Raw genomic sequence first — 12975 nt, 5'->3', positions numbered from 1 at the left:
TGGAAAATGGTGCAGTTTTCTGTATGATGGAGGTTTCCTTCATTTATGTGCAAAATTACGCATTTTCTCTACAACACTTGTTAGTCACACAGAGGTAACACTAGCAACAAACGTTCACCAGACAACTTATTAATTGAGGTAATTTTTAAAAAACAGACAGATGGACGGGATGAACAAGAAAGAGCGAAACGGCAGACAAGACAACGCTGTTGATGGTGATTCACCGAGTCCCTTATGGTTAAAGAGCTCCCTGACTCAAACTCATCCCAGACCTATGTATGTTGAGTCAAAAGAGGGAGGGGGCTCTTTTTCTCTCTCTCTTTCTCCCTCTCCGTCTCCCAAGTCTCTAATCCAAAACCCGACACATTACTCAGCTGACCCCTCGCTGCCCACCGCACGCAAAGTCAGGTCTCATTTCCCTTCATGCCAACCATAGCCTGGTCACCGCCGAAACCACACAGACCACTGCAGGCACAAAAGGCTGTCCACTCTCTCTGCTTGGATGGACTCTGTGGACCAACCAGGGGGCTGGAGGCTAGGGGGGTTAGGCGGAGTGTTCGGGAAGAGATGAAGTGCAGAGAGTAGGAAGGATGGAAAAGAAGAGGAGAGCAGGCAAGTGATTATCATAAGATGCAAGTAGGTTAAAGACCGAAAGCACACACAAATAAAAAGAGGGTGTTTGTGTTCTCACACATCATAGAGGGAGGAGAATTAAAAGACTGCAGTCTTTACTCTTTCATTCGTGGGTCAATAACTGCCTCTGCTCCCTCTAGAGCAGAGGAACATGTACTCAGATCCTTATCAGGGCAGCTATCATCCCCACTGCCTCACAGAAGCAGAGATACTGTCATCCTCACACTATCGCAGAATGACATCAGCTCAGAGACATGGGAGTAATTATATTATACAAGCCCACAACACACACCGGCAGCAAGTCGACATCAGAGACCATCCACTTTCTCGCTCTTCTCCCTCACTGTTCTTTCGCTCTCTTCCTTTTCTTTCTTCACTTTCTCCATCTCCATTGGTCTTCAATCTCTATCTTCTTTCATTTCTTCCCTCTGTCCCTCTCTTCCCCCATTCATCTCTGCAGCAGGGCTAGCACAGACGAGCACTGTCTCTAATCCATGCCACCATTAGAAAGTGAGAGCTTTAAAATGTATTATAATCACTTAAATTGCTTCGCCGACTTTGATCAAACCTCAAATACAAAAGCCATTTGTGCAGACGCTGACAGAGCAGGTATTTGGGGGCGGGGGGTGAGATACGTGGAAGATACTGTATATTTGGCTCAGACAGTGGGAATTGCAGATCACCATCTTCTACAAAAAGTCAACTTTCCCATTAACCACTGGAGATTCAGTTAAATCTTAAAGTCTAAAACACATGTCCTATTGATGAGATCATCTCATCTATCCATCTTAATAAATAAGAACAGCAGGTAAAAAAAATATGATAACCTAGTTATCCAGCATATCGAGTATCGTTCCATATCTGGGAAAGAAGAATATCACCTCTGGGAGTTTGTCCATGATAAATGGTACGTCTGGCTCCTTAGACTTGATCCTGTCTGAAGCTTATTACTGCTAGCCCTAAACAAACAATGCATCACACTCCAACTCAATTTCATACATCCTGACCATGGTAATTTTCTACTTCTTTCCACATAAATCAATGACAGACATACAAGTTCAATACAAAGGAAACAAAGCATGGTTCTCTTACATTATGCTGGTATATATATATATATATATATATATATATATATATATATATATATATATATATATATATATAGGGAGTAATGTGTGCTTTCCTATAAAATCACTTACAGGAATTGTGTGCTCGTGTCTTGGAGAATATTTGGCAAAATTAATAGCCCACCATCGGGGCAGCCAAAGTTACTAAATTTAGCTACGTATTACTCTAAGTGAAAAAATACAAAAATTTGCATATAGAACTAACTGTCAGCACTTTATTAGCTTTATTTGGTCTAATCACTTGAGACAACGCTAAATGCATTGTGACAATAATGCAGAAAGGCAGATAGAGTTACATAAGTATTGCAAATAGGATTAGATTTTAAAATTGACACCAACAGCTAGCAGTGAGAGGGGTGGGGCCAGAGAGACAGTGAGAACAATTGAATATAGCATAAGGCTACTTTCTGTTTAATACACATAAATTACAAATACAAAGCAAAAAAAAAAAAGATACTCTTAAAAATATAGAATCAAACCTGAGGGGCCTTGGCTCTTGCATTCACAAATTAGACTGAAGAAATTGAGCTATGCAAGTTTAATTGCTGCAGTTAAGAGACACCCCGTGTAGTGAACAAGCCCCATGAAAATTAAACCAATTTCACCACAGCTAAGACAACAGCACTGGGGCTTTTACAACAGCAGGCTTTGTCCTGGAGCCAGGTACCATGTTGAACAGCATGTCTATCCATTTTGCATTTATGCACCCTCCGTGCACTGATCAACCAAAAATGTTATGTTACTGAGAAAGCGTTCCTTTGCCTCCTGCAAGTTCTCTCATAATAACAGCACAGCAGAGCAGCAACGCTAACTATGATATTAAGTCGTGGAATGTGCCTGAAAGCACCACATGCCCCCGGGGTCCTGATGGAAAGCAGGAGGCGAGCTGAACGTTGTCTGCTCCAGACAGGTCACGGCAGAGTGGCCTAATTGCCTCTCTTGTGGTCTCAGTACGCCGGCCAACCTCCCATCTCCCTCATCATCACTGAGGAGCACTGACTCCCTTGTTCGTACAGGTCTAACTCTGCCCAGTGATCCGGGCTCCAGTTTAGTTTCTGAGCTGCTCCTGTGTACAATAGAAACATCCTCAAAATGCCAGCGCTGCTCTGCAATGGTGTTATCCCTCACAACGAAATGCCTTTACTAATAAACTTTATTATTAGAGAATCTAGAAGATCACAGTAAAGATTTGTAAAACAATATTAAGCAGTGTCTACTCAATGGAAGCCAGGGTACCTCAGCATTACGTCAGTGTTACACCAGTAGTGATTACGTCACTCATAAAATGCCTGGGCAGTATGATGACTAAAGAAAGAGTATTTTGGTCTTCTGCGTGTCACACTGCCTCAATCTTAAACACTAGCATCGCTCACAACTGCAGGTAATATTCACAATGCAAATAATACAAGTACCGCCAAAGAAGCGGGAAAAAAACAAACTGCAGTATTTCTAAAATCAGTCTCACACATACTGTATTGAGAGGAGCATACTGCAGTCTACCATGAACACTTGGGGGTGAGGTTATATAATTCCTTGTAGTTGAGATTCTTCCCATTTCCTTTTTCTTCCTCACCTAACGCCTGTGTCATGAACCTTCTTGCCACACTGGGTAAAGAGGCCTCATCCAAACTCCGCGCTGGGCAGGGGCCAGGAGCGGCTCGCCGCCCTGCAGAGCTAGAGGCAACACATCTTTGTCTCTTCCAAACACCCAGGGGCAACATGGAGCGCCACAATGTTCTAATCCTGTCTAATCTGGACACAGTGGAGCATCTGGAGATAGGGATATGGCTAATCTCAGATATTAAGACAGAGGGCAATTTGCTGAGATGGAAAAAAAGGGGATGGCTCTAAGCTATACTCGCTATGTGTCTTGGGAAGGGGAATTTTAAATAGAAATAAACAATATCATGTAATATTCAGGATTTGGCAGTTAGATATACAAAAGATTGAATGACAATTGCGAGAAGTTAACGACAATGGTTAAATGTAAAAAATAAAATAAAAACTGCTCAAAGAAGTTATTGTACTCAGAAAATGTACTGATGATTAGACAAGGAAATACTTACTGTGCCCTGCTCTTAGGGATGCAGGTGATCTGTGGATAGCAATAGGCACAATATGGTGACGCTTGTTTCCATGGGAGAGGTGAATGTGGTGGAGACTCTCCACAGCACCTGGTTCTGACCCTGCCACAAAGCCCAGGGCCAGGGCAGTGATCCACAAGGCCAGGTGGGTGAGTGAAGCTGAATTCCGGTTTAGGGGCTCTGTTACAGGGCTCGGGGGAGCAAACTGTGTCCTCCAGCCTCCAAACATCTTCCCTGAGTGGCCAGATGAGGCTTTAGATCAAGGTGGAACTTCAGTGAGCCTTACAGCCCCATTCTTCTCACCTTGCCAAATCTCACTATGCCCAGAGACACTCACACAGATCCACAGAGAAAGAAGGGAAAAAAGCAAAAAAGGGACACCACACAAAATGTCGGTTGTGAGATAAAAAAAAGAAGCCTTTTGCTGTTCCCACTGAGTTAGGAAATCCGAAGCAGCACCCAGGGAGGTAAAGAGGTATCATAAATCATACAGAAACAATCAAAAACATTCACGCAAGAAATTAGGGCAACCTTAAACAGCAAAGGAGAAATCCCAGCTTGCTCCAATTCCAGTTTCTCTTTTTCTCCTTCTGTTAAGCCCTCACAAAATGAAAATCTTCCCACCAAAAACTGAATATTCCAAAAAATGCATTTGCCAGGTAGAAAAAGAAAGAAAGCCAACTTCAGAAGAGACTGATAGCACTTGTGCAAAGTGGGGGTTTTTTTCTCAGAAAATCGAGACAGACGTTCTGAGTTTCTCTCCTTTTCCTCCTCCAGTGGTCTCAAAGGATGTCCAGAGGAATGGGACCATAGTTAAATCCAAGTCTCATTTGCATGTGTCGGACAGCTGCAGCAGCGAGCAGGAGACGACGTGATTGCACCTGTAAGTTGTGCCAAGTAGCGCACCCGTTTCCCATCTAGAGATCTCTGCTCTCAATTCTACCAAGTGATAGCAACGACAGTACCTGAGAGAGCAGCCCTGGGCAGGAACACACACTCACACACAGGCAGCATCGGCAGCTCCGTTCCAGAAGATGTGCGCAAGAGGAAGAGGGGAGAGAGGAGGAGGAGGAGGAGGAGGACAGAGGGAGGGGGAGCCTCAACAGCCAGCCAGGAAGCAGGAGGGAGAGTGGCTATGCAAATGGGCAGCATTCACATAGCGAATCACTGGAGCCTGAGTGCATTACAGAGGAAGAGCCTATTTAGGCAGAATAGCAGGAACTGAAGCTATGTCCCCCAGCCCAGATTCCTTTCACAACCTCCCCTGACTCTCCCTGTTCAGTCTTTTTCAATCCACTCTCCTGTGTGGATACTCCTGAGCAGATAAAAGAAGAAAGCAAACGTGAATGCAGGACAGGCTGAATAAATTTTGGTTTGTACTTTTATCCTGCCATCTCCTCAGATTCCTCCTCTTCTTCCACTGCCAGTCTGTCTTTTCCTTTGGCTACCTTTTCTTAACCTCTGTGAATTTGGGGAAGTTATATGATAATAGTGCTGCGGATATAAAAAATTGAAGCCAAGCAGTCCAACCCAATCCTTGTCTCTCCATTGCCCAGGAAAACTGTTTTCTATAGGTTCTTAACTGGAATCTGCAGTCTGTCGCGAGCAAGATTTTAGAAGAGTGATGATGCTGCAGCAGCTCACATAGGCAACTCTCTCCTTATCACACACAAACACAAACATATGAACACACACACACACACACACACACACACACACACACACACACAAAACAAAGCACGCACAGTGCCAGAGCTGGCAGTTGAGCACTGTCCACAGAGAGGGTGCTGAATCTGGGCAAGTCTGCATCGCCTGCTAATAAAAGACCATTTCTCACAAGAGACGGAATGCTGATCGCAGACTTAGTGTGCAGCGTGGGTTACGGGAATGTAGAAAACATGTGGACATAAAAGCCCTGCTGATAAACACAATTTGGTTCAGCTGGGAAGTGTGCTCAGTGTTCAGAGTTCAGGACTGGAGAGCACAAGGCTCAGCTGCAGTGTGCCTGCTTCTGTTTGCACACTGGCCATTCAACATCCTCCCCTTAGAAATGCAGTGTTCTAAGCTGGAGGAAAAAAACAAACAAACTGTAAGCACTGCTGAGCTGATCTGTACAGTTTACAGGGAATCCACAAGCATTTATGGCCAAAGAAATCCAACTTAGCAAGCATGATACAGAGGATAATGTGTCCTTTCCCATTTCCTTTTTCACTTGACCATTCACATGAAGACAATGAACCAATTAAATTAACATTAATGATGAACATTTCACGTGATCTATTTACTGAGTAGAAATACATTAGAAATAAGGGCTCAACATTTAGCATGGTTGCTGTAATCTGAATTTGAGTATGGGAAAAAAAACACTTTATTGTTATAAAATGAACATAACCGGTGAGATGAATATAATCTGCCATCTGGCTCGAGGACAGATGAGGATACCTCTTATTTCTCTCTGTTGTATCTAGTATTGTGTTCCTTAATAGTAGCAAAAAGTGATTGAAATACAAAACAGATGCTGCACACATTAGGCAACTGTGCTGTTCTTACCTTGTAAAATCTCAATAACTTGGTGCAGCCACCTGGTGCTAAAAAGTCAGCAGCATGGAACCACTGCTCTGTTCTCATTTGCAATGGTGAAAAGGAATGTGTTTACACTTTTATAATCATCAGCAGTCTAATCTGCATAATTACACCTAATAAGGCAATCTATCAGGGCTGCTTGCCAAGGACAACAACCTGACTTACTATGTCCTCAACAGCAAACTTTACAGAACAAATAAATTACATCTTGAATTGCAATGCTTAATATACAAGTGTAATGTGTGCACTTATTTTTTTAACGTTTGCACTGGGTATTTAGTGGAAATGTCGTGTTGGTATGCAGCAACTAAAGTTAATGACATCAGCAGTGAGGTGATACCGTTATCAGGTTTATCATTAGTTACTTGTTCATTTGTGCCCTCAAGTGGCGGAACTGTAAAGTGCACAAAACGTCTGTAGGTTTATCCCAGAGACAGCAGCTTGTTTGAAATATTAAGTTTAACAAAGGCATTCAATAAAATTAAATAATATAACTATTGCTAAAACCCTTATAATTGAATCATATTAATCTAGATATTCAAACATTAAAAGACAATCATGTGATCGGATACATCATTCTGATTATGATCAATTCCTATGACCCATCACCTCTACTAGAATACCACTAAGCCTTCAGCAGGTTGCCCTTTGCGCCAATCATTGTCCTTGATAAATTGGCTTACTGAAGTTATGAGAAGCAAGGAAAACAGGGGCCATGCATACAGCTTTAGGGAAAACATTCACAACCAAATGTCTTTGCCAGCACAAAAGCAAACACCTGGGACCACAAACCTAAACTAATTTCAGCACAGTTATAGATCTAATGTGCTTTAACCAGATGATTGTAGAGAGTTGGCCACAAAATGAGAAAATCCTCTTCCACAACTAAACTTTCACCATTAAAGCGTTTTTTTGTTGTTTTTTTTAAATTCCCCATTGTGTTCTGACTCGTGTTCCTGTTAGTGAGATGTCTTCTTGACAGAAAGCAAAAAACAGCTCTTATTTGTTTCCATTTAAGACCCAAAGGATTGTACAGGTCTCTGATGCATGTGATGCTTTGAGCACATTTCCCCTTTTTGATCTACATTTCTCTGTTTTCTTTGTTTCTCTTGAAGGTAAAAACCACAAAGTAAAGCCATTGAGAGTTATCTAAAAAGCCCCCCCAAAAAAATGGGACAAATCGGTTGGAAAGTGTAGCTAACTTCCCCTCGAACTGAGTCAGGGGAGCAGAAATAGGTCTTGGGTGTAATAGTCCCTTAGAGAGCAAAAGAGAATAAAAAGACATGAGTAGTCTCTGTTACTCACTTAAAGACTGCAACCACAGTGCACTGTGCTGATGAGATGATTTTTAGAGGACTGGAGGAATAGTGGAAAGAGAGCAGCAGATGGGTGGTCTAAGAGTACCTGACCAGACTGGAGCATGGCCTTTAAATCAGTTAAAGGGCCATCAGGCGACACTTCATCACACATGGAGAGACCCTTTAGAGAGGGACGGCCACTTAGAAAGCAATATTTCTCCTCCTAAACACCCACTACGATGTTTACTGTAACAATTACAAGAAAATGCATCTGACGTGTTATTTTAATTAACAGAATCAGTGAACTGCTGAAAGGTCCAGGATTACAGCAGTTTACTAATCAGGTGCAGTTTAGTGTATAAGTTGCAACTGTTGGCTCAGAGTAGATCAAGCATGCAGGTCAAGCCATGCATGAACCGGGTATACCTGTTGTGTGCTGAGGTGACACATCTGTGTCAGGTACAGCAACATACTAGTCCCTGCAAACGAGAGCGTTCGGAGGCCTATATCGTTGAGGTATATTGTACACTGGCAAGGAGAATATACTGTAGGGAGTGTGGTGTAATAAAAAGGTAGAAAAAGATTCCTTCCACCTGACCTTCGTGAAATGTTTATCGCATCAAATGCAAGAGATTGGTCAGAATTCAAATGTCTATTTTGATATGCGCAAGAGAGTCAATGAAACAAGTAGCTGTTACAGCTACATTACATCCGTCATCCTTTCGTCACAGAGACGTAGGTATTAAACACTAATGCTGCCTGTCAATTGCTGACATACAATGTTAAACCTGAGCTCTTTATACAACAGAATATTCTGAGAATATCAAACGCGTCATTACTCCTCTAAACATGCTTCACAATCGCTACGGAGAGAGACAGAGGAGCTGATGCTTATGTGTGCAAGTGCATGGAAATAGAAACACAGCGCCGTCTTAGTCATCCCGAGATATGACATGATAAGAACAGACAGATACAGGGAGTCAACACTCAATACACATAAGCTGTACAGTAATTCAACACAGAGGGAGGCCAGAGTGTCAATACCGATTGTGTTAGCAGAGGATGTTACATCAGGGTGCCTGGCCGTCAGATTATGCTGTTGTATCAGTAAGTGTGGTAAGGTAAACTCCACAGATCAAAAAGGCATCGACTTGCTTGTTTCCATATCATCTGCACTTCAGCATCTCTGACTTGCTCTCGTGCTGCACAGCCCTGTAGCTTAAGGTTTAAATTATTATACACAGCCATGACTACCCTCATCATTAAGTGATTAGCTCTTTCTATGAATGTCTGTCTCTTATGCATGTGCTGCTGTCACACAGTCTGTGAGTGTTATATTAAAGAAATAGAGCATACAAGCATGTACTTTAGGCTAAGAGAAATCAGCTACATGCAGCAGCTCTTATGCACCGCACAGAGATGTGTGCTACGCACTGTTTATTATGCAAGCTGTGAAGACTACATACATAACACCACTCAAGCTGATAAAACAGCCCACTAATAGGAAATAATGCACAGTTAGTGTTGTAAAATCAAATCCACAAATGGCACTGCATGGTGGTGCAATGGAATGAATTCATTTTCACTTAGAGCATAACAAAAAAACAAAAACTCCACATCCATTCTCACTCATCCTTTAATCCTCTAATTTGTTCTCAAATGACATTGAACATTATAATTTATTAAATGGAGCTACTAAGTAAAGTAAAAAAAAAAAACTAATTTAAAAATACTTTTGATACTTGTTATTTGGTTTAAGTATTTACATGCTGCAGCATTTCTATTTGGGCATGTTGGTTTTAGGGAGTGGCACTCTCTTGTGTTGTACAGAAATAGAGTATTAATTAAAAATGTAGCTGTAAAATATTCAACATAATGCGGAATTTGCTCTGCACAACACTATCATCATAAAAGTACAGTGGCATGGTTATAATCAAATAATGACACCGTTTTCCCTTCTCTTGTTTAGCTTGAACACACAGATACATGCACACAGCATTATTTCCATTACCAAGTCTGGAGCAGGCCCAAACTACGTATATGGAAGATAAACATTCAATGCACATTGAGCTGTGTGTCTGCTGGCAAAGGATGCTTTGGAATCTAGCTAATGTGAGGAACAGTGTTTTTTTTCTCCTTATGCATAAACGATGCCACAATAGTGTTCATTTCCATAAATCCATTTAAATACACATTAGGATCAAGCGCAGAGGAAATAACATTCAAAAATCCTTGTACCTAAGTGCAAATAAAGGTTTTGTGTGTGTGTGTGTGTGTGTGTGTGTGTGTGTGTGTGTGTGTGTGTGTGTGTGTACGTACCTATGTGTGTGTCAGTAAGTGGGTGTATGCTTGTGTGATGATGATGTGTCTGCAAATGCATAAACCAAATCCTAACTGTCAGTGAGAGAGAGATAGGGGTCACAAGTTGGCAGCATTCCGGAGGCTCTCTCTCTATCTCCTCTGACAGTTCCCAAGATGCAGTGGGCCACCGGGGCACTGTGTCCGTCAGTCTGTCTTTACTGAAATCCGTCCAAAGTAGATCAGTTCCCTTCTCAGAGCGCTTCATCCTGAACAGGTCAAGGACGGACTGCGGCTCCATTCAGGAGTCCACAGCTCCTTTGTTAATAAGCCACTCTGCCACGCTCCGGCTAACTGGGACAACAAAGAGGTTTAATGGAAAATATTGTCTTTCTCTGAATGTGAAAATATTTATAAACAAAACGTTTTGGCTCTTCTTAAAAACGCCTTGCATCTTTTCAAATGAAGTTCATTCCTTTTGGAATAAAACTCCAAAATAAGGAATTATAAAAAAAAGTGTACTCTCTTTGGAGAGGCATACCACAGTACACTCATTTTGTTCCGGTTTTTAAACTTCATCAGCAATATAGCTGTTCAAAAATTAAAGGCATCCTACTACATAGTCATATAACGAAACCATCTTTTTTTCAAGCTTAATCAATGGGCACTATGACTACTGTTCTTTTTCAGTGTTCGTCATTCAAAATGCACTTTAAAGTGAACCTCAACTACGCGACGTGTGATGTCATACATTTCAAGGATCCATCACTGTGTAATTTTGAGTACTAAAGCTGGTTTGGATCTTTCAAGTTACATGAAATCATTGAAGAAACATGAGTCAGGTGAATGAGAATAACTTTCACAGACGAATAAGTGGGTTGTATGGTCTCTGGTGGCATTCACCTTTATGGCACACAACGCAGACGTTGTTCTTCACACAAGCATCACACTCATAGCCGTTCTGTTGGAAATGCGTGCCGTTGAAGATTGAGAAGAAGTATTACTGTTGCTGCTGCTTACAAACAGAAGGTAAAGCACTGCTGGGGAAACTGTTCTGCTACTGTGAAAGAATCACAGCTGAGGTGGTTAATACTTCTGACCACATTCTGACATGTGGGAGTGAAGCAAGGTGAAAAAGGAGCAGCTGAACAACATCTGCCTCGTGGTGGGGAAGCACAGAGGAGGAGCTTTAGAAAATGTTCCCGTAGAGTGACCGCAGAGAAAATAAAGTTACTTTAAAGTGTAAATACTATTTTAGAAAGTTGATGTAGTGGAGACCCTGCTACCAACACACTTTAGGAGCTCGCCAGGGGTAGACACAAGTGATGACATGCTTAGCTGCATGGCAGTATGGGGATTCGGCAATACAAGGTGTGTTGTTGTGTGGAGTTTTGTCAGCGTCATTGGCCAAACATGGATGCAGAAAGATTGGTGATGCTTTACAGTAAAGAGTGCTTAAGCCTTAAAACCAAACTGCTTTAGGCCAAAATACATACTACACAAATACTTTGCTGGAGCCAAGAAAAGTTGCAAAAGACCCGCTTGCATTTTCCATGGCGATAACAACGAATGCATGCAACAAAATCCAATGGAAAGCAAAGCAGGAAGTCGCCAGTACTGACTCTTACAAGGTATGCGGAGCCACTCATGTCTAAGGCAAGGCTTGGTATATGAATGGCCAGCAGCCTAAAGCACAGCAAGCAATATTGGTGAAAAGTGTGTCACATATACAGAGGTGTATAGTCCAGGTGCCAGAAAGTAAAAATCCTGCCATGTTTTTGGATCTGCCTCTACATCTAGAACAGGTGTTTTCACTAATGAGCTCATCTACCTGGTAGAGGAGCTGGTTTAGTGATGGTTGGGACAGCTGCTGGACAGGATTTCTACTTTCTGGCACTTGGACTAGACACCTCTGCATATAGAATGAGTGAGGCAGCGTGACTCCAGTTGTCTGCATATATTACATTAAAAAGTAATGTATATAATATAAGTAAAACTAGTCCTGGATCAGTTCTCGAGGTTGTGAGTGAGGTGGCAGAGGCTCTTTCATTTGTACATGTCCTGTAGTGTATCAGATCAACAGTGTTATTGAAAAAAAAAAGAAAAAAGAAATAGTTTAGGGGTAGAAAAGGTTTATCTATCAAGCGTGTTCAATTACTTCTCCAGGGGCCTCATGTATAAACGTTGCGTACGCTGCTTTTCCCACACGGTGTGATTTATAAAAATTAACTTGATCTGAAAATGTGCAGGCCGTCACGCAAACTTTTGAGCAGACGTGAGAATGTGCGGGCCGTTTGCAAATTCTTGTCTGGCTCCATAACGTGGCGAATTCTAAGTGAAAAGGAATGAAAGGTCCTGTTTTGCACGGCAACATGCAGGGACGTTGTTAGGCCTATTTAAGGGGGGCTGAAGCTACCCCAAAATGTTCCTAAGCCCCCCTAAATAATAAAATCAACAATATCAACAGTCGTATCCTCATTCATATTTAGACGCAACAAATTATATATATCCAGCTACAAAAAAATTGCCGAAAAGTCGAAGTTACAGAAGTACAAAGAGTCGTTGTGCTATCAAGATGATGCACCACACCGTCTCGTTGCATTGGTGTGAACTGGCAGCTTACAGAGTGTTGTAGACCGGAGCGTTGCAAGTAACTGGGGGATTCATCTTGTCTTGTTGCTACTCTTTGGTCTGAACTCGCTATGCACCCCCCCCCCCACAAACACACACACCGATACACATGCTAATGGTGAAAGGAAGATTGATTACACCTAGTGTGATACAAAGTGAAATTGTAAGTTGTTTTTAATGACCTGCTTACCTTTAGCTATGTTTTCTTCAGGTAAAGGAAAGGGGATATTTTGGTTTGCTATGGAAAACTAAAGTCTAGCTAGAGCGAACGAGGGAAATACAAGAAATGGTTAACTTAGCAAGCTAATCACAACTCTTTAT

At 41.9% G+C, this 12975-nt stretch overlaps 1 protein-coding gene across 42 annotated transcripts in view; it reads right to left on the bottom strand.

Annotated features, from left to right (window-relative positions):
* LOC120547712 (neurexin-1a) overlaps positions 1-12975 on the bottom strand; it is a 265714-nt gene that overhangs the window by 104647 nt on the left and 148092 nt on the right. For 4 of the 42 annotated variants that reach the window (XM_039783311.1, XM_039783312.1, XM_039783314.1 and 1 more), the window contains exon 1: positions 3827-4888. The exons of 37 other annotated variants lie outside the window; for them this stretch is intronic. In XM_039783311.1, the coding sequence (XP_039639245.1) occupies positions 3827-4073 (247 nt within the window). In that variant the 5' untranslated portion in view covers positions 4074-4888. Of the gene's footprint in view, positions 1-3333; positions 3467-3826; positions 4889-12975 lie in introns of those variants that run through there. One more of the 42 variants, XM_039783317.1, reaches the window with a different exon arrangement.

The sequence above is a fragment of the Perca fluviatilis genome, chromosome 19 (assembly GCF_010015445.1).
Source record: "Perca fluviatilis chromosome 19, GENO_Pfluv_1.0, whole genome shotgun sequence".
NCBI classification, from domain to species: Eukaryota; Metazoa; Chordata; class Actinopteri; order Perciformes; family Percidae; genus Perca; species Perca fluviatilis.
The sequence above is the reverse complement of the archived record's forward strand: the minus strand, read 5'-3'. Positions and strand labels throughout refer to the sequence as shown.